Source organism: Squalius cephalus (genome assembly GCF_949319135.1).
Source record: "Squalius cephalus genome assembly, chromosome: 9".
NCBI classification, from domain to species: Eukaryota; Metazoa; Chordata; class Actinopteri; order Cypriniformes; family Leuciscidae; genus Squalius; species Squalius cephalus.
Genome location: NC_137130.1, coordinates 14,569,519 through 14,591,587, shown reverse-complemented (window position 1 = coordinate 14,591,587; position 22,069 = coordinate 14,569,519). Strand labels below are relative to the sequence as shown.

The 22,069-nt window shown below is 38.6% G+C and overlaps 1 protein-coding gene across 1 annotated transcript in view; it reads left to right on the top strand.

Annotated features, from left to right (window-relative positions):
• The first annotated feature begins 472 nt into the window (after window positions 1-472).
• itgbl1 (integrin, beta-like 1) overlaps window positions 473-22,069 on the top strand; it is a 45,879-nt gene continuing 24,282 nt past the window's right edge. Inside the window, exons 1-5 of the mRNA XM_079882435.1 lie at window positions 473-685; window positions 2,053-2,255; window positions 17,075-17,221; window positions 17,902-18,024; window positions 18,571-18,711. Coding sequence (XP_079738561.1) covers window positions 594-685; window positions 2,053-2,255; window positions 17,075-17,221; window positions 17,902-18,024; window positions 18,571-18,711 — 706 coding nt within the window. The 5' untranslated portion in view covers window positions 473-593. The remainder of the gene's footprint in view (window positions 686-2,052; window positions 2,256-17,074; window positions 17,222-17,901; window positions 18,025-18,570; window positions 18,712-22,069) is intronic.

Below are 22,069 nucleotides of genomic sequence, written 5' to 3'. Positions count from 1 at the left end.
ATATATGTTACAGTGTGGGCCATATTGCTTTCTTGGTGTCTGTAGCTACTATATATGTGTATTTTGTTTCATATTTACATTTATTTAATGTAATTATTCATGTATGGAAAGTGGATTGCAGACATACAACTACAGTATATTTTAAGCACAACAGGTTTGTTGTTAAATAGACATTATATAAATAGATAGAATCATTTAAATCATTATAGTGAAAGAGAACCCAACTCACTCTGCATCTATATAATTGAGGATATAGCAAATCAGCTTTTACAATACATGCAAGCAACTAAAGATAACATTTCAGTTATGAGGTTTTGGAGAAAAGGACAGCATTGCAGGGATATGGAAAGTAAAATTCTGAATAATCTGTATGAATGTTTTGAATTATGGTGACCAAGTTTTCTTTTTTGCCATTTTATCTCTGTCTCCTGCCTTTGTACCGAGAGTCACAACTAATCAAAGGCATTCATATGGAGAGCGCTGTTGGCCTCTGAAGCGTTCAAGCTAGATTTGGCCAGCCCGTTCTCCCTCTGTTTTGGAAAGTGGAAATTCCTGAAGGCACTTCACTTCAGGTTTCTGGTGGGGATCTAAACATGCATGCAGAGACTTTGGTGAACTCCGTCTTTGTTTCTTTGCTTCTTATTTTGCTCTCTGCCGTTCAAGGAAGTTTACAGCAGTCACTAAGGTGAGTTTAGCTGTGTTGTTTTTCCAATCAGTTTGACTTTTCCACTGTGCAACCACGTTTTGCTGACAGACTGGATTTTTACAGACGGAAAAGTTTCTGTTGTGTAGTCACAGCTACAGAACTAGTCCATGGCTTGTAGCTGTATATCTTAAGCTATTTACTTTTCTTTCTTTTTTGATTCTCAGCTATAAGAAGGTGCCAGCAATGATTTATTTGTTTTACTTGGTTCTCCTTCAAGCCAGCTTTCACATAATAGAGCATGAAGTATTTCCTTAAAATCAGCAACATATGCACCTTTTTGATCTCTTCCTATGGTTTTGGTAAAAGTCCACAATTGCGTGACTAATTTAGCAAATTACTTAAGTGGTTTAAACATAGCAGGTGCACATTCACCACAATACTATCAGTTCTGTACCACATTGCCTGTTTACTGTATGCTCTCGCTGCATTGCACTTAATCAGAGACAGATTCTGGAATCAGAGAGTGAATGTGCTGTTGTGGCTGACAGACTTGTTCCATGTAAGTGCAGCAAAAGTATTTTTATTACCCTGTAATGTGAGAAAGGCCAACTCCAGAGACGAGAAGCAGGAGAGGAAGGCTATGTAAGAACACAACCAAATGAAATATTTTTCACAGGGAAACTTGGGTTGGAAAATAATAAACAGTGGAATACAGTCTGCCGTTTGTTTTCAGTAGGTTTGTAATGAAATTCTTGAGACCCTTTACCGGCTGTGGACTCTTGATTATATTATATTACATTATATTATATTATATTATATTATATTATATTATATTATATTATATTATATTATATTGGTGTCCTCAATTGTACAGAAACATGAGTCACCTTTTTATTTTTTATTAGTAAGTTTTTTTTTATTATTATTATTTTTTTTTTTTATTGCTTACAAATTCAGATCTTCTAGCAGAAACATTTGCATTCACAGTGTCTAGACATGAGTTTGTTGTTCTCTGAATGTAGACTGAATCCTCTAGCAGAATCATATCTTATGACTTATGGCTCCACTAGCATTAAAGCAGTAATTTCCACATAACCTTTATAGTTATTGTATTATTTATCTCCTAGGGCTATTTGTAATCTTTAAATATTAGCTTGCAAGCTTATAAGAAGATAGAAGACAGGAAATCTGTCAAAATCTGATACATTGCACTACCTATCCTCAGAAAGGTTTTTTCCTTCAGAAAGCGAGAGGGAGTCTGGTTGTCATTACTGGTAAAAAGGAGGATTGCAAACCACCACCCACCCATCCAACATCTGGCATATGTTCACCTACATGGGAAGAACAGAGGTTTGATGTTGAAGGCAAAGGTCACAGGTGTGACTGAAAGCTCTTGTGTCTTGCAGGCAGGTGGGTGGAGAGTGTAAGATCTCCTCTGAATCATCACTGAGGCGCTGTCGGACCTCCGACGGGTTGATCTGTAGCGGAAGAGGCGAGTGCGATTGCGGGATTTGCATATGCCAGGTCACGGAACCTGGAACATTCTATGGACCGCGATGTGAATGCCATGACTGGGTCTGTCCGACATATGATGGGAAGACCTGTGGAGGTAAGAGATGTCTCAGACTCTCTCAAAACACCATTCCCACTAAGTGCTTCAGTTACTAGTTGCTTGTGAACAGGTTTCAATATCTGGTGTCTTGTTTAAATAAAATAAATAAAATAGGCTTTGTAGACATGTGCAAGACACACATCCAGCTTGTGAAGGCCTTTGATGTTCCATCCAATATTGTGTCATTAGCTTCAAGGTCTCATTTGAATTTCACAGTGCTTCTATTCAGACAAACACAGGCAGTTTCAAAGGAGCCTGTTTAGGTGCCATGTTGTTCTGTAGCAACCCTCTTTTTTTATTTTTATTTATTTTTCAGACACTATACTTCAAAGGATAATTTTCACAGACACTTCCTTTACTGTGTCAAATGTCATTTCAGTAGTTTCCACTGGATGGTGAGTGTGTGCAAAAATTGTTGTAAGCCCACAGAAATCCATTAGCAAAGACTCTTGAATAACCTGACATCCAAACGCTCAACTGACAGCTCCATGACCTGCTGATGGCTTTGAAACATCTTATACATCTTATATAATTATAAGGACACAATTGTGTCCACTTTTCAAACTGCCTTGGTGCTGGAAGTATCATCCTCATTAATTTACTCCACTGACTTCAATATAATTTTTTTAATAAAGAGGTCAAAGCCATGAACTAAAGCAGTTCAAATAATACAGGTATTGAAAATACTTTTATCAAATAAAACTTACATGTCACACTTTAAACCATTTTTTAAATAAAACGGATGAGTCAAAATTATAAATGATTGTTTTTATATGTATTTATATATTTTTAATTTGAAATATTATATAATATTAGTTTTATGGGTAGTGTAGTTTTTCTGAGTAATTCGAAAATCAACACATTGTTGTAAAGGAAGTTGAACTCGCTTTGACTAATAATCATATATCATCACTTAATAACCTCAGAGATAATCATATGTCTCTCTTGAAATGTTTTTTATATTCCAATCTAATTTTCCATGAATAACATGAATGGACTTTTTATTTACTTTTCTGCAGTTGCTCTCTATAGCTGTAGTGTGTTGATTTTCTGTACTGATTTTTATACTCTTGAAAACAGAAATCCACCCGACAGACTTTGAACAAAAACACTCATCTATTTCGGTTCCACATTCAGTTTTGTTCTGTAGACATGAGATGCTGAGGACCACTAATGGACATATGTGAAGCTGGAAACAGAAAATTTATTTGTGGGGGCATGTTGCGAGCCAGTGAAGAGCTCATTAGCTTTGGGCCATATACCTGATAATAGGGTTTCTCTCAAGGCTATGTATTCTGAAAATGGAGGTCAAATATGGACCAACAGTTTTTTCTTACTAACATCAAGGCTATTTACTGTGCATCTCTGTAAAAATACCCCACATCTCTTTAACTATAAGCTGGTTTTCAGAGCTTGTTCGTGGATTCTGATGTTGTGCCATTGTTCACATCCCTTCACTTCACTGTAATTGAAGTTTTAGAACAGCATCAGGTGGAATTTAAACCACAAATATAGTGAGAAAGGCTGTGCTTTCCTTTTGACTTCTGTTCAGTCATTTTGATCATTACACAAAGATAGATGTGCAAGCTGAGCAGGATTGTTTGTATATTACTTTGAAACTTTGTCTCGTCATTTCAATTAGCACACAGGGCATTTAAGGTCTTGTTTACGTGCTCCAGTTTTATAACCATAACCAGTTCTTTTGAAAAACTCGTTGTATTCCCTGACAGTAGCAGAATTTCTTATTGTCAGCCTTCCTTTTTTTCTTTCTTTCCTTTTTTAATAATTTAATTTCTTATTACAAGATCTGCATGATAAGTGGAGCATTTAATGAGAAATCTCTGACTTAAGAAGAAAAACCTGTCTTGGTCTCTAGAGATTTGTATTTGTTCAGGGAGACTCCATAAATCATTTTCCTTTGAAACACCTGTTTTTGTTCACTGACAAGCAGATACACGACAACAAGGCTTGACCTAGCAATAGGACTGCAAACCAGGACTCAGTAAAAATTGGGGTTCATATAACTACAAAATGTTTTACCTGACAGCTGGTCACCATCTGTGTGTGATTTAATTTTTTTTAGTTCACTCGCATCTCTGGTGTTTCAACAGGCTACATATCTAACATATGTGAATATTTCCTTTTCATTTGTTGTCAGCAAATACTATGAAAATCCAAATGTACAAGAATTGCCGTGGGATTTTAATTGTTTATACAGACTGGGAAAAATGGAGCACAATTACAGTTTTATTCCCTTTTTATGTGACCTGGTTTTGCTTTTTTCTTCTAGTTTATGGGGACAGATCTCAACGTGGCAGTTCCTTTCCACTTTTCTTACTCATGTTTCCCTCTCCCAAAACAAGTTAATTGGGTTTTCAAGGAGCCACGTGAAAGATTTGGCACAGTGGTGGCTCAACTTTTCCCTCTGTAGCTTTTTTCCATCTGTAGAAATTCTAGTTTTCTACTACTGTCAGGTACTGTCAGGGTCATGCTTCTGTTATATGTACTGTATATATATATATATATATATATATATATATATATATATATATATATATATATATATATATATTAGAGGTGGGCATAGATTAATTTTTTTAATCTAGATTAATCTAGATTAATTTTGAAATTAATCTAGATTAATCTAGATTAAAATGGCTCATTTGAATTCTGCCGAAGGCATTCAGAATATGTGTGCTACCCAAATAATGACTATAAAAGTAAGTCTTTGAGAAAGGGTTTCTGGGCGATGGGCGATATGGCCTAAAATCCATATTGTGATATACATTGCAGCCTCTTGTGATAACGATATATATTATAATTTTTCATTTCATTTCATTTATTTGGTTTATCACTAACAAATATACAATAACAAATATTCAACTCATCATATACATAACTTTTGATTAAACCAAAGGGTATAGGCTGAAGCTCAGGGCTTATTAACGCCTATCCCTCTCAATTTTCACAAACAGTCAAACAGTGCTCAATTCTCTTCTTGCAAACACTTGAAACAACAAAGTCATAGAAATTCATTACCCAAAACTTATCTATATGAAAGTATCATCTTGTTTCTTAGGAGCCTTTTAAATCCACTTATTGTTTGTGTCAATTTAAGGTCTATATGCAAACAATTCCATAAATTCACTCCTTTTACAGAGATAGTTCTGCATCTAATATTTGTTCGTACCTTCAGTTTTTTAAACAAACATGTTCCTTTTAACTCATACTTACAATAACGTTTCTCAAACATACTCAAAATTTTATCAGGCAGCATTTTATAATATGCTTTATACATTGTCAATGTAACCTTGTAATCCACTAAATCATAGAATTTTAAAATGTTTAATTTTAAAAATAAATCGTTTGTATGATCCCTATATTGTGATCTTGTGATGATAATAAAACCATTTCAGAACAGGTTACACAGACCCTGCTAAACAACTGCTAAATGTATTATTATTATTTTTTTTAAAGGGTGTATGCAGTTTTGAGAACATATATTGCGCAAAACTGTAAGTATACAACATAATTTTGCAGATAAATAAAATTTAAGTACACTAGCTGCAGAGACTTAAGTAGGTCTAATGTTTATTATGGCTTGGAGCTTATGAAACCCCAAATTTAAAATTAGAATATTGTCTAACTGATGTCTTTTCAGTTAAAAAGAAACACAACAACGATTCTTAAAATCGGGCGCAGACAGAGATTATGTGCTACACCACTAAGATATATTGGGAATAATACGCGCGCGCTGGTATTCAGTGATATGTTTTGTTTTGAATTTGAGGTGGTAGAACGGATTAGTCGTGTGTTAACTTACCGAACTGTTACCCCACACACTCTGTCTATATAGTTTGCTGCTGCTCGTTGGACGGCTTAAATCCAAACCTTTCTTTCACTTTCAAAACCAAAGCTTTCACTTTCAGCAGTTTACTTAAGATGACGACGAATTATGATGCGTTGCAGCCGGGTTTACCTCGCGGCCGCGGGTAGATTGCGTCATCATAGCTTGTGTAGTATAGAGGCAGCTCCCAACCCAACTTTGAGAATAGATTAACGGCGATATATTTTTTATCGCGCGATAAGAGTCTAGATAGATTAACGCCGATAACGGCCCACCACTAATATATATATATAATATACTCACTTAAAGGATTATTAGGAACACCTGTTCAATTTCTCATTAATGCAATTATCTAATCAACCAATCACATGGCAGTTGCTTCAATGCATTTAGGGGTGTGGTCCTGGTCAAGACAATCTCCTGAACTCCAAACTGAATGTCAGAATGGGAAAGAAAGGTGATTTAAGCGATTTTGAGCGTGGCATGGTTGTTGGTGCCAGACGGGCCGGTCTGAGTATTTCACAATCTGCTCAGTTACTGGGATTTTCACGCACAACCATTTCTAGGGTTTACAAAGAATGGTGTGAAAAGGGAAAAACATCCAGTATGCGGCAGTCCTGTGGGCGAAAATGCCTTGGTGATGCTAGAGGTCAGAGGAGAATGGGCCGACTGATTCAAGCTGATAGAAGAGCAACTTTGACTGAAATAACCACTCGTTACAACCGAGGTATGCAGCAAAGCATTTGTGAAGCCACAACACGCACAACCTTGAGGCGGATGGGCTACAACAGCAGAAGACCCCACCGGGTACCACTCATCTCCACTACAGATAGGAAAAAGAGGCTACAATTTGCACGAGCTCACCAAAATTGGACAGTTGAAGACTGGAAAAATGTTGCCTGGTCTGATGAGTCTCGATTTCTGTTGAGACATTCAGATGGTAGAGTCAGAATTTGGCGTAAACAGAATGAGAACATGGATCCATCATGCCTTGTTACCACTGTGCAGGCTGGTGGTGGTGGTGTAATGGTGTGGGGGATGTTTTCTTGGCACACTTTAGGCCCCTTAGTTCCAATTGGGCATCGTTTAAATGCCACGGCCTACCTGAGCATTGTTTCTGACCATGTCCATCCCTTTATGACCACCATGTACCCATCCTCTGATGGCTACTTCCAGCAGGATAATGCACCATGTCACAAAGCTCGAATCATTTCAAATTGGTTTCTTGAACATGACAATGAGTTCACTGTACTAAAATGGCCCCCACAGTCACCAGATCTCAACCCAATAGAGCATCTTTGGGATGTGGTGGAACGGGAGCTTCGTGCCCTGGATGTGCATCCCACAAATCTCCATCAACTGCAAGATGCTATCCTATCAATATGGGCCAACATTTCTAAAGAATGCTTTCAGCACCTTGTTGAATCAATGCCACATAGAATTAAGGCAGTTCTGAAGGCGAAAGGGGGTCAAACACAGTATTAGTATGGTGTTCCTAATAATCCTTTAGGTGAGTATATATATATATATAGTCTGTGGAAGGTGTAGAACTATAAAATATTTATCCAATCATTGAATTCGGTCTGAATGCAATAATACGATGTCCTACCTGCCTGTCAATGTATGTATTTAATATTTAAAAAATACTTTTCACACTTAAGTACAATAAATATCACACACTTTAAAAATTTTACTCAAGTAATATTCTAAACAGTGACTTTAACTTTTACCAAAGTCCAAGTGTGGCTTTCAGGTACTTTATCCACCACTGCCTCCGCGCACCCTGCTCACACAGACATCACACGTCATCAGCGCGCTTAGACAGACCTCAGCTTTAGAATTCCTCCTGATCCAAAACAATGAGCTTATGCTGCGTTCACACCATAACTACTGTAATTTGGAAAAGATGGAAATAGATGCTTTGAGACATGAGGTAGTTTAACGCCGTCTCTCATGACACTTTTGTTTGCTCCATGCTGTACGCGCTCATGTGTTTTGGAGGAGGCGTGGCTTTGGAGAGCGCTATGAAGGGAGGGTGGGATCTTATGCTTTTAAAGCTAACTCGTTATTGCTAGCCTCTCCAAAAATTGCCTACCCTACCTTTAATGTAGTTAATTAGTTCATCACACCTGTCCTGGCTGTTTCTATGTTAATTATTTCTGTATGTATAAGCCTTCAGTTCATTCTGTTGTTTGTTCTGCAATTTCTTTAGTTGGTTGTATTTTCTCCTGAGCTTGCCTGAGTTGAAATATTATATTAAAACCTGCTTTCTTCTGAGTACAACGAGGCAGAGGAACCATCTGAGTCGTAACCCAGATCACCCAAGCGTTGGCGCTTGCAATGCCAAGGTCATGGGTTTGATTCCCAGGGAAAGCAAGAACTGATAAGGATTTAAAATGTGTACCTTGAAATGCAGTGTAAGTCGCCTGACAAATGTAAATGTAATGTAACCCACATGTAACCCGGAGCCTGAGCCCAAGGACATGTCTGACTAAGTGCGCAAGCTGGCAACAAGGTGCCCGCCCCCAAGGGAGTTTTGGGGATTATTCCCATGATTCTCCCTTTCCCGCTGGTTCCACCCAGCCCTGAGTCTCCTGTTTCCCCACTGGTTCTGCCCAGCTCAGAGTTTCCTGTATCCCTGCTGGTTCTGCCCAGCTCAAAGTTTCCTGTATTCAGCGTTTCCTGTATCCCCGCTGGTTCCGCCCAGCTCACATTTCACTGCGTCCCCGCAGGTTCCGCCCAGCTCAAAATCTACAGAGCTCTCTCCCAGCCTCCCTCTCCCACCTCCTCTACCAAACTCGGCTTTTCCAGTCCCCAGCTCTGCTTAGGCATGAGGATCCGCCTCCAACCATGAGCACCGAACTCCACCTCGGTTCTCCAACCCATCGGCTTCGCCTTGGCTCCATGCTCCCACATATCTACTGTGGCCCGTCATCCCAACAGTTCTGCCGGACTCCCTCGTCCCCTTATATCCACCTTGGTAAGGCGTCACCCTGGTGCCACCAAGGGATTCTTGGCTTCCGGCTACACCTCTGTTGCAGCGGCTCCACAGCGGTATTCTGGATCCCAGCCACCACCTCAGTCCCATGAGCCATCAGCTCCACCTTGGTCCTCCACACCTGCAGTGTCACCCTGGCTCCTCGGCTCTGTCTGGGTTTTCACCACGGCCTGCTCTGTCGCAGGAGATCACATCCCTGGTCCCTCATCCGAGGTCTCCACCATGGCTCGCCCCTCCTGCGACTCAGCTATGGAACATCTCGCTGGCTGTGGCCTGGCTCCCTCTGCTCCTGGCTCCTCCCTCCTTCCACTTCCCCATGGACTGTTTTTCCTGCCCCTGACTGTTTTCGTCCCATTCCTGTTCCTCGTCCTCCTCCGAAACCACCGCCCTCACTCCTCTGTTACTATATACTACATACTATATACAGGCACTTGTGACTGCTACTTGGTACAACCTTAATTTTTGGCCCCTTTTATCAAACAAGTGTTGCCATCTAGAGACCCTTCCTCTCCATATATATATATATATATATATATATATATATATATATATATATATATATATATAGCCTATATATACACACATCAGTTGAGATGCCTGTGATTTATGATACCCTCGAGTTCCTTTTTTTGATGCGCTTGAGTGAGCGTATCAGAAGAGTGAGATTTCATGTTTTCAGGTCCCAGTGGAACTCTGTCCAAGAGCTTTTTCACAATCCACAATCTTTTTGTTGTTTGACTTCTGTTCTTCATTAGAACACCCTGATGGGGAAATGAGTGTTCAAAAGAAGGAATATTATATAACCTGGATGCTTCTTCTGGTCTGAAGCGTAAGCTTTGGAAAGTTACTTTAAAATTATAATTGCTGATGAAATATCAGGTTTAGGTTTCCATTTTTTACAAATATAGTAAAAATCCAGTGAGATTGTTTTATGAACAAGGAGTCCTACTACAACAGAGATCTGATCTTACCTTCATCGATTCAGTCTGGGATTATATGAAGCGACAGAAGCAACTGAGACAGTTTAAATCTATAGAAAAACGGTGGCAGCTTCTCCAAGACGCTTAGAACAGTCTCAATGTCTATTCCATACTGACTTGATCTGGGCTGCTTGTTCATACACAAATATCAGTGGATTATTACAATATTTGGATTGTTTTGAAATCTAAAACTGATATTTCCTATTGGCAAGACTTTTGCACACTACGATATATACACATTAAGGGCCCTATCTTGCACCCAGCGCAATTGACTTTGTACACCGTCACCGATGCATGTATCATTCCTATTTTGCACCCGTCGCACAGCGGAATTTTCCCTCCACAGACGCACGTCGGTAATTTTGGTGAATGAACTTGCGCTCCCGGGGGTGTTTCAGCGAAAAGAGTAGGCATGTTCCGGCGCAAACGTTCCCTGGTACTATTTTGCAGTTTCAGAAAACAATTCTGCCACAGACCAGGAAAAACCTAGTCTAAAGTCAGTGGCGCGTTATTCAGATGCTATTTTAAGGGCGCATGCTTGGCCATAATGTAGCGTGTGCACAATGTGCATACACTTTGCTTCTCTAATCTACACAGATGCAGCAGTTGCCATTTTTGCAAACCATACATAATTACAAGGAAAAATATTACCACACGAGGGAAATCATTGTGGTGTCCATGAAGATGTGAAAAAATAGGCATAAATCTAGCTTACACATTTACCCAAATTATTCAGGCTAATTGTATTAATGACGGATCAAACCTGTTTGACCAATAGTGGCAAGACACATAGCATCTCCTCTGCTGTCAACCACTCCTGGAGTGCGCCTGGCAAATCCGCCATTATAATAGCAATCCGCCATGGAACAAGTGCGCCTGCTTTTAAAGGGAATGTGAGATGACGCTCTGATTGGTTTATTGCACGTTACGCCCAAACCACACCTATGAGTAATGTAGCAACTTCAGACCAACCCATTTTAGATTTGCGTCGAGATCCGCCCACAAAGTTTCTTGCGTTTCGCGTTTGATACTTGCGTTTCAGATTGTTAAAATAGGGCCCTATAAGTTACCAATAATGGTTTTCAAATGCTTAAGTGAAATGTGATGATAGTTTGCTACATATATGATGGGCATGAAAGCAGCGTTTATGGTTTAGGTGAACTAACATATGCATTATATCCAGCTTCTGTCAACATATGGTGTGGGTTCTAGCTCTGGCAGCTGGTCTATACTTCAAATTACGAAAAGGTCACATGCCTTCCAGGTCAGTGTGCTTGGGTATACAGTGGAAGAGGAAATTGTGTCCACTGTGTCATTTCACTGCAAATATGAATGATGAGGCCAAAATGACACTTTAATTTCCTCTATGGTCTTTCATCCAATTAGTAACACACAATCAAATGTCAGGTGAGAGGAAATAGGCAAAAGATGAACATGATATGGGCCGGACATGAACACACATCTCCCATATGAGCACTACAGCTTGAAATGCTAGACTGCAGCTCTGACAAGTGCCATAAATCATAGATTGTCTATTAACTTATAACACACAGTGACCCTCATTCTTTAGATGATTTGGCCTGTCTTCATCGCAGCGGGTCTGCTGTAGGTATGCAGCATTATTAGCCAGGACAGATGTCTCCCTCACACCCAACCCAGCCTAGCACATAATCATTTCACGCTCTACAACGCAAAGCAGGAGAACAACTAGGGGAAATAATTACCTTACTGTCTTGTTTTATACAAAGCCGCTGTTTAACAGGCTAAGTGGAAAAAAAATCTTCAAGATCAAGCTACCACATAAAGGCCCTGGTTTACTAAAGGTTTGTGTGGATAAAAAAACATGTGCAAACTTCATAGCACGCTGATTAACAAAGAGTCTGCTGGGGACTGCTTCTTTTGAAATGCATAAAAAATCTTGTCAGTTTTTGTGGTTGTTCCTTAATACATTTTCAGTAAAATTTTACAATAAGGTTTTATTTGTTAACATTAGTTAACATGAACTAACAATGAGCAATACTTCTACAAAATGTATAATTATAGCTAATGTTAATGCAGCATTTACTAATACATTTGTAAGATCAAACGTTGTATCTGTTAGTTAAGTAAGGGATAATGTAGAGCGAGGCGGTTGTTATAGCGAATACAACCCCGACAGGCCGATTGGGACCCCGACGTGAAGCGGAGAAAGAGCTGCTTTTTGGTTCAAAAGTTTCTTGTTGTGAGCCATCCGTTTGTTACAGTTTCCTTATGTTTAGCGATTTAAGGAGGCAAGCATTGACTGAAATGAAAATAAAAACAGAAGGCAAAACAGAGGAGCAACCTTTTTTCTAGAATGTATAGAATATAATGCTTTCGTTTGTTCGCTTGGATGATTTAGTGTCTTTAATTTTTGTGTACTAATTGGAACAAGCTATTATCCTCACTGTCCAATCATAGGGGTAATTGCTGTCTTTGAAGGCACTATCAGGCACTGATTTCATGGATCTGATGACTCATTACCTGCTCACCGTCTACAATTTATCTGATGAGGACACACCATCTATTAATACTGTTCACAGCTGTTTTGACTGAGTCATACAGGGTGGCTACACGACCGTCTTGGCCCATCAGCAGGGAGGGGGTAAATTATGCCCCTGGTGGCACAGAAGCAGGGACACAGTGGACAGCAAGGACCAAACTCTTCCTCCCACATATGGGTGGGTGGTAGTTAATGTCAAAGTATTTATGTCTGCATATAGGATTAAACTCTGGCATCAAACTTCTTTCAAAACAAACATGACTAGTAATTTTAACGTGGAACTATGTATACTGATTCCCGGTGTTATCTGGACCAAGAAATTCACATATATTTGACAACTTCAGGGCTTTTGTGAAAATTACAGATTATACTTCCACATTGTTGTATCCATTGCCACAGACAGTTTGATTGACAGAGGGTAATTAAAGGTAGGGTAGGCAATTTCGGAGAGGCTAGCAATAGCAAGCTAGCTTTAAAAGCATAGATCCCTCCCTTCAGAGCACTCTACAAAGCCACACCTCCTCCAAAACACATGAACTCGTACAGCCAAAGCAGAGTCTGCAAAGCGTCACGAGAAACAGTGTCAAATTACATCATGTCTCAAAGCACATAACATTGCAATAATGATGAACATAAACAACTTAAAGATCGCTGACTTGTATCACCTGACTGCTGCAGATTAATTTAGATGTTGATAGTGTTGGCATAGAAACTCATAAATTTGACTCTGAGGACGTGGACCGCTCTGAGTATAACATCACGGGAAGACCATAGCCTTTTTTTCTCTGTTTTCTCTAGTCAGGTAGCACTGGTTTAAAAAAAAAAAAAAACGCTTTTCTACTGTAAGGCAATCAAGTTTTATTGAAAGCCCATTTTACCAGCAGTGAAGTACCCCTTTAAGAACATATTAAATGGAATTGAAAGAATAAAATTGTTTTTACTTTGTTCCTGTTTTTAGAATCATCTGTACTGCTGGTTTACAACAAGCTGGTTTAAGTGATTGTTCTAATGACATGTCTGGGTAGAACTTAGAGAGCCTTAGCTAAGTTAGTCAGCTTGAGGTGGTTAATAATGTTTTTATTTTATTTTATATTATATTCAGTTGCTAGGTAATTCTCAAATTATGACATTTTAAAACATTAAAAAGTATCCCCATAAAAGGGCACCATATTCATATTATTTTTTATTTCTTTCCCCAGGTTAAACATTATTGCTAGGTTTAACATTTGTCCCTTTACTTAATGGCATTCATTAGTGTTCTCAATGTTCAAAACAAGTTATTTGAACATACATTAAATGTCAAAGCTGGATCCTCTGAAAAAGTTCAGAGGAAGAAGACGCTTTTTAAAGTGCAAACATGTTATTCTAATAACATTTGTAATGTCTGATCACACTGTACAAAATATTTTTGCCCCACTGCTAACAACCTGATTCAGTAATGAGGAATGCCTTTTTAAAAGACCACATACAAATAATGTATATGTGTATGTATGTATATTTATTTATTTATTTATTTATTCATTTATTTATACATACAACAGTTCTTTCTGGTTCTCCAGTCTGATTTGCTGAAAGCCGTGCGATATTCCCCCAGTATCAGCACTCTAACCGTTTCACTTTCACCGCATATTATTTTTATAAACATTGTTCGGTTCATAGCTTAACATTTCCAATACCAATTTGCTTTTAAACTATAGGGCACAAGATAGATGTATCCTCCATTTGGTATTAGCATAAATCTTGCCTTTCCCTCCCAGATTGGCTACAAAACACTGAATGTTTGTGACAAGCAGCCAAGACTCTCTGGTAATGAGTACAGGAGCAGAACAAGGCTATTGTTAAGGACTGATGGATGGCCCTTGAAGACGACATCAAATTTACATGATGGATTAGTGCAAGGAGTGATTGAGAATGACACTTCAGGATGTGGCTAAAGGAGCTGAATTTACAATAACAGGATGTATTTATAGCATATTGTGTCTGCCTTTTTTGTGCACAAATGCACTTTCATCCATGGAGTCAAGAATAATGATAGGCAATCATAACAATGGTCTGATATAGATTTTTTTTTTCTTGTATCACCCTGGTACTCTTGCATGCAGATTGAAGAGGAAGATTGAAAGAAGAGACGAGAAAGAGAGTGGTGAAAAATGAATGAAAACATGCTATTTCAGTATTTGTAATGTGTAGAATGCAAAATGCTGTAGAAATTAGTGCTTTGAGCTTTGAGACTGCAGGACAGACTTTGATTACATGGTATTAAATCCATTTCTGTCCAACAAGAAATCGATGGTGTGAGAATAATTTAAGTTAAGTATACTGATGTGTATATTGTGGTTGCACAGCACCTGCAGAACGTCTAACAGAATGACTAACCTAAGCCAGGTCTATATTCAGTTCCATTCCTGGAGGGCCACAACCCAGAGAGTTAAAGGGATACTCCACCGTTTTTTCATATTAAACTATGTTATTCCCTTAACTAAGACGAGTTGATACATACCTCTCTCGTCTCAGTGCGTGCACTAAATCGCTCTGTCTTGCGGTGAAACTTTGTTAGCACTTAGCTTAGCCCAGTTCATTCAATATGGGCCAAGCAGAGAAGCTACCAAACACCTCCACGTTTTCCCTATTTAAATACAGTTACTCGCATAGTGTAACTCGACCTGGTGACACAAAACAAAACGTTGCGCTTTTCTAAGCGTGTAAAATGGATAACTATATTGTATGGCGGAATACCATAGCAAGTGCTTGGAAGCACTTCGACTTCGGCGCAGTAATATCTTCACTAGAGGGAGCAGGGGCCGGTGAGAGGATTTTTCACGAGTGAAGATATTACTGCGCCAAGTCGAAGTGCTCACAAGCACTTGCTATGGTATTCCGCCATACAATATAGTTATCCATTTTACACGCTTAGAAAAGCGCAACGTTTTGTTTTGTGTCACTGTCCTAGGTCGAGTTACACTACGCGAGTAACTGTATTTAAATAGGGAAAACGTGGAGGTGTTTGGTAGCTTCTCTGCTTGGCCCATATTGAATGAACTGGGCTAAGCTAAGTGCTATCAAAGTTTCGCCGCAAGACAGAACGATTTAGTGCACGCACTGAGACGAGAGAGGTATGTATCAACTCGTCTTAGTTAAGGGAATAACATAGTTTAATATGAAAAAACGGTGGAGTATCCCTTTAAGTTCCAAACCTAATTTAACACATCAGAACCAGCTAATCAAGGGCTGCATCCAAAAGCGCACACTTCCCTACTATATAGGCCTAGTAGGCAAAAAACAATACAGTATGTGACATGAGAATTATGTCTGAATTTACTGTACTCATAAAAGGCAGAAAGTACCGGACGACCTACTACTTCCGGCGAAATTCTTTAGTGTGTATACGATGGACACTTTACTATCCCATGAGGCTACGGGAGAGGATTTGTGAATGTCAGTGAAACAACGGAACTGACGCTGGTAGGTCACATGATAATGACAACATGGCGAATGTAGTATGTCCGGATTACATTTATACTATATAGAACATACTCTTTTAGTGATTGCGAAGTAATACTTATTCAAAATAAGTAATTACTCAGGACAGTATGCGATTTCGGAAGTATAGTCATCGTCTTCAGCATTACTTGCAGGTGTGATTAGGCTTGGAACTAAACTCCGCAAGTCATGGCCCTCTAGGAATGGAATTGAATAGCCCTGACCTAAGCTTTCCTTTAAGATTTTTGGCCTTTCATTTTGTATTTTAATTTCAGACTTTTCATAGTTTCAAGAGGATGTCAAGCAACCTATTCATATTGACAAACTTGGCATCTATCTCATTTGGCTAGCTTCTACTATATCACACATGAAGTTGTGCCAAAATACAATAGAATTTGAACACAGTCGTTGAAGTCAGCAACAAAACAAATGGGGAAACGTTTTGCTTTAACAATATGCAATTAAATAGCTACCGCATCATTCAGCAAATAGCGTAAAAAAGTGTATAGAGGTACACTCTCGCTGAACTTGACCTGTTCGAGCGAGACCCTGATCTGACCTGAGCAATTTTTTATTTTAATGAGTTGTAAAAATGAAATACTTTTACACTGTTCAGGTAGCAGAGCATATGGCTATGCAATTTTATATTGTGTGGAAGTAGACCATAAGAAATCTTCAACACCTTTTTAGCTGTGAAAAGCACACATATGTGAAACACACACAACTCCTATCCTCCTCTCTCAGGGTTTCCTAAGCATGCATGCGTGGAAAGTGTTAATGTCTTGCACATCACCCTGCCCTTCACCTCTCTCCAAACACCTTACAAATGTGTTACTAATCACAAAATCAATCTCAAAGGGAGCTCTTTGGCTCCTCCGACATAATATCATTTGTTATCAACCCGTTTACTTTTACGCTGTGGTTTTGAATCATGACTGCATGTTACTCAAAACAATCAATAATTGTAATCTGCATATGTGTCCACTACAGATCATGGGATATGCAACTGTGGAAAGTGTTTCTGTGATGAAAGCTGGTTTGGGGAATCCTGTCAGTACCAGGAGCAATGTTCCCTCTCCAGCAAAACCAGTAAAGACCTCTGCCGCAATGCCCAGGGTGTAGTTTGCTCCAATGCAGGTAGGATATTTGATATTTTGTATTGCATGAGGGCATACAGATAATAGAACTAAAGATCAAGATATATGGCGTGCAGTTGTCCAAACATTCTTTCTGGGTGGCCTAGAAAATAACAGCCTGCTTGTATTTCACACCTTGCCCCAAACCCTGTACTTAACCCTTACACTGACCTGAACATTAACTTTTGTTGATGTGTCTGTATGTTGTTAACTGGGGACCCAGCTGGTTTGCAGATATTTGTCACCATGTCAGGGCGTGTGTACATGAAAGTGCTGTGCATCAGGATTGATTTTCAAAATGTAATACGTTTATTTATTCCGAGATACTTAGAATTTTTTTTTTTTTCTCAACTGATCAACATAAAATGTATTATTGAAATTATTATTATTATTATTGTATTGAATTTTATATAGTTATATTATATAGCTATGCTGTGTTTATGATAACGTGTTTATGATAACATGTTTATGGGTACTGAAAAATAAGAAAAATAATAATTAAAAATAAACTTACAGAAAGCTCAGTTCAATTCTGAATAGCATGCAATTCTATAGTGTTTATAGCCTTAGGTCGGGTGTTGTTGTGTGAGCCTGTGAGTGTCTTCATATGTAGAAGTGTGGTTGATGAGTGACAGCATGAAATCTGTGGATTTTGACATTGGTGTATCTTCTGGCGGACAGGCACCTGTAAATGTGGCAGCTGCATGTGCCATAATCCCGATGGGAAGGGCCTGATCAGCGGACGCTACTGCGAGTGTGATGACAGCGAGTGTTTGGATGAAGACTCTGGAGAAGTGTGTGGAGGTATGACCACAGTGTGACCAGTGCTTCTAGATTCATCTACAGCGGTCCCAAAAAAACATTTGGACACATTTGTATTAATTTTATTGTATTAGATAACACTGTATTAAATCAAGTGGCACCTGCTCTGTTTTCCTTACTCATTTTTGCTGAAACACTCAAAATGGTGGCATTAGGAACATCCATGCACATTAGATGGCTAGCCTGTAAAAAATAATGTATTTATAAAAATCTAATATAGAGGGTGTTTCAAAATGATTGACCCAATTTCAAACAAATATATATCACCGTTGCCGTGATTCTTTTTTAAGGTCATCCCGATTAGTCACTAATGGTCTAATGGAAAATTAAAATATTTAAAATATTAAAGTTAATTAAAGTTAAAATATTAGTTAGATTTCTCTAAAAGCAAGACTTGTGTCCTTTTCCTGTAGCTTACAGAAGTATGTTGTAGTTACATTGTAGATGATCAATAGCATGGTTTTAATGAAAAATCTAAAAACTCTGAAACGGAATTTCTCTCTTCCCTCTCCCTGGTCGTGGTTGCAGGCCATGGAAAGTGTTACTGTGGAAACTGTTACTGCTCGGCTGGTTGGCATGGAGATAAATGTGAATTCCAGTGTGACATCAGCCCATGGGAGAGTAAGCGGAGATGCACATCTCCAGATGGCAAGATCTGCAGCAACAGAGGTCTGTCTTTGTGCAAGCATTTACCTTACTCGGACATAACCAATGTTTCCCGTCACCCTTTTACTAATAATAAATGAATTAAGGTTATCCTTAATGCTACTGCTGGGGCATCTAAATCAAATTATAATTTTATTTGATTGGTTTCCACACAGAATCTGTAACAAAATATGCCTAATTGTCCCATATCTGCTGTATACAGCATAAGTAATTTCACCCAATAAGCACAAATGAGAGTGGGACAATGTATTCTCCATTAAGATACATCAGGCTGCCAAAAAAGCTTTGGCTCTCATATTGCCGGTGAACCTCCAGGGAGCTTCTCTGAAATTGATTACAGCAAAAGGGTGAAGTGGTACACAGTATAAACTCAACCTCACATCTGAACCACTGTCTGTGGTTAAGTAATCTGCCCACAAACCGTATCCACTCATCACAAGCAACCACGCTGGTTTTCTGCATCAAAAGGTGGGCACACAGCATTTGTTTCTAAAAACAACAGCATTTTAGCAGCAGTTACACTTTCCAATAGAACAAATACAATCTCTTAATGCCATTGGCTTTCTTATCCATAAATTTGACCACATGTGTATTTTCATCAGCAGTATTATGTTCTGTTTGAAGGAAAAGCCCTCGGTCTCTAACAGGAATTAGGATACTTTTGCTCCAAAAAAGGTGCACTTGTTTGTTCCAGTGCACATGGTGAAAGATATCCATTATTTTTTCCACTTTTAAGCTATCCATCCTCATTTTCCCTATTTTATATTCTGTTTATACCCTTCAATTATACGTTCTGCCCTGTGAATGGCAGGTCTCAGTGGATCGCTGCTATTGTGTGAAATGACAGCTTCTTTTAGTCATTCAACCTCTCAATGCATGAAATAGCTTGCCCTTCACTTTGAAATACACCCATGCAAAGTTATATGCTACATTTAATAACCTTTTCAGTAAAAAAAAAAGTATAAATGAAGCAAAATGCTTTTGCTATCGCAAGCTATACTTTTAAAATCAGACTCATGAATTACCCTATTTAGGACAACATGTGCAAAAACTTAAATGTGATTCTGGCAAGTATAGGATGCCAAAAAGAGGCCTAAAAAGGTTTCCCTTGTTAACCACAGTTCTGCAGAATTTTAAATCAGTTCAAGGGGTCAAATGGCAGATGCAGGCAGACCAGCATGTGAAGAGTTGTTATATTCACTAAATTCTAGAGAGAGAAAAAGACCTGATATAAACTACCATTCAAAAGAGTGGGGTCGGTAAGATTTTTATAAAGAAAAAGTATCTTATGCTCACCAAGGCTGCATTTATTTGATCGAAAATATATAAAAAACAGTACTATTGTAAAAAAATATTTCAACAGTTTTTTATTTTATTTTATTTTTTATAAATTTAAGATGTAATTTATTCCTGTGATGGCAATTATAATTTTTTAGCAGCCATTACTCCAGTCTTCAGTGCCACATGATCCTCCAGAAATCATTCTTATATGCTGATTTGGAGCTCTAGATACATTCTGTAGCTGCTTAATATTTTTGTGGAAATGGTGATCATTTATTTTTCTTTGATGCATATAGGCTACAGTTCAAATGAATAGCATTTATTTCAAACAGAAATCTTTTGCAACATTATAAATGTCTTTACCATCACTTTTGATCAATGTAATGTGTTCTTGCTGAATTAATTTCTTTCATTAAAAAAAAGGATTGACCCAGAACACGATAGTGCATATCCTATATTGACCAATATGGTCAATTTAATTATTTAATTATTTAATTTAATTATCTAATATTGGCTGATAACCGATATTGTATGCATCCCTGATTTTTTTTTATAGTTTCTGCCTTCTCTTAATGGACTTCCACTGACTCTTAGCCAAATGTAAACAAGCCAAACCAAGTTAGTGATAAGGTTATGGAAGAGTGGGCTACTATCATTGTATTTGCTTTATTTCATTGTAGGTTCTTACAGTAAGCAACATACTTTTACATGCATGACTAATAATAAAGCTCATGCCATTTATTTAAGAATTCACCGAAGGTTGCATAAAGCAAATCAAGCGCAATGAAAGTAAGGTCTATATTCATGAGAAGAATGCGAATGATGGCAGCAACAGTGGTCTAGCCTCCTGCTCTCAGGACGCCAGCTGGCTCGGTTCCCATGGTGCTTTCTCCACACAGATAAGAGAAAACAGGATTTCCAGTTGTGCTGCAACTGGTCTGGCTAGGATTCATCAGAGTTGAGGTGTTTCCCGCAGCTCTGTTGCCATGACTGTCGCCCCAGCAATAGATTAGCTGGAACTTGGAGTAAGCATCCTCATCAATCCTTGCCATGCATGGTCCCTTTATTGTCAGCTGGGCTCTGGAGGATTTGGCCCCCAGGAGAAATTTGGCTTTCCTTTTCAACATCACTTCAATTATAGTGCTGTGCAGCTAACTGTTTCACTGAGCTCTAATCCCTCTAACACAGACAAAACAGTTTGAACCCATATTCCAACGAAACGGCCTTACCTGGCACAGACCTCTTTTTCATGTCTTGGTTTTCTGTTTTAGGGTACATTTACACGACAACAATATGCTTAAAACGGAGACGTTTTCCCTTTTTTCAGAGTTCTGCGTATAGACGACACCATTGTCAAAACGATCCCCATTCACACAAATCCGCGAAAACGACTAAAAACGCTGTATTCTGCTGCCAGGCCATTAGATGGCAATGAAACACTGTACACTGAACACGTAATACGCATGTGTATGAGTGTTCGTGGTTGTTGTTATTATTATATAAATGATCTCCTTTGTCGTTTGCTTCATTACAGCCACCAACCGTGACAGAAATATAGTTCAAATGTCAGTATTGGTTGCGTAAAAAATAAATAAAGAGCTAGATCTAATCGCATGCCGTGAAAATTTAAACAAACACAAAACAACACTTCTTAGGAACACAGGAATTGAAGAGAACGCGATCAGAACAACTGTCACATAAAGGCGAGATCCCACAATTAACAGAATAAACAAGGCTTAAATAGACAGACGAAACCAATCAAAGAACTGAGACAGCTGATACAACTTAATCAAACAATGAGTAAACAAGGAAACTAACTAAAAAAGGGAAACAATTGAAAAATAAGGGGCTGTTTACACTACACCGTTTTTAACTAAAAATGTACAACTTTGTATGCAGTTTGGCTGTTCCTTTACTGGACAACAGCGTTTTGTGTGCCTGAAAACGCAAAGTTTTGAAAACGGGTTTCAACGTGCAAGTTTTTGAAAACGGTCTCCGTGAATCACATGCGTATTACGTGTTCAGTCTATTGTGTTTCATCGCCATCTAATGGCCTGGCAGCATCATACAGCGTTTTTAG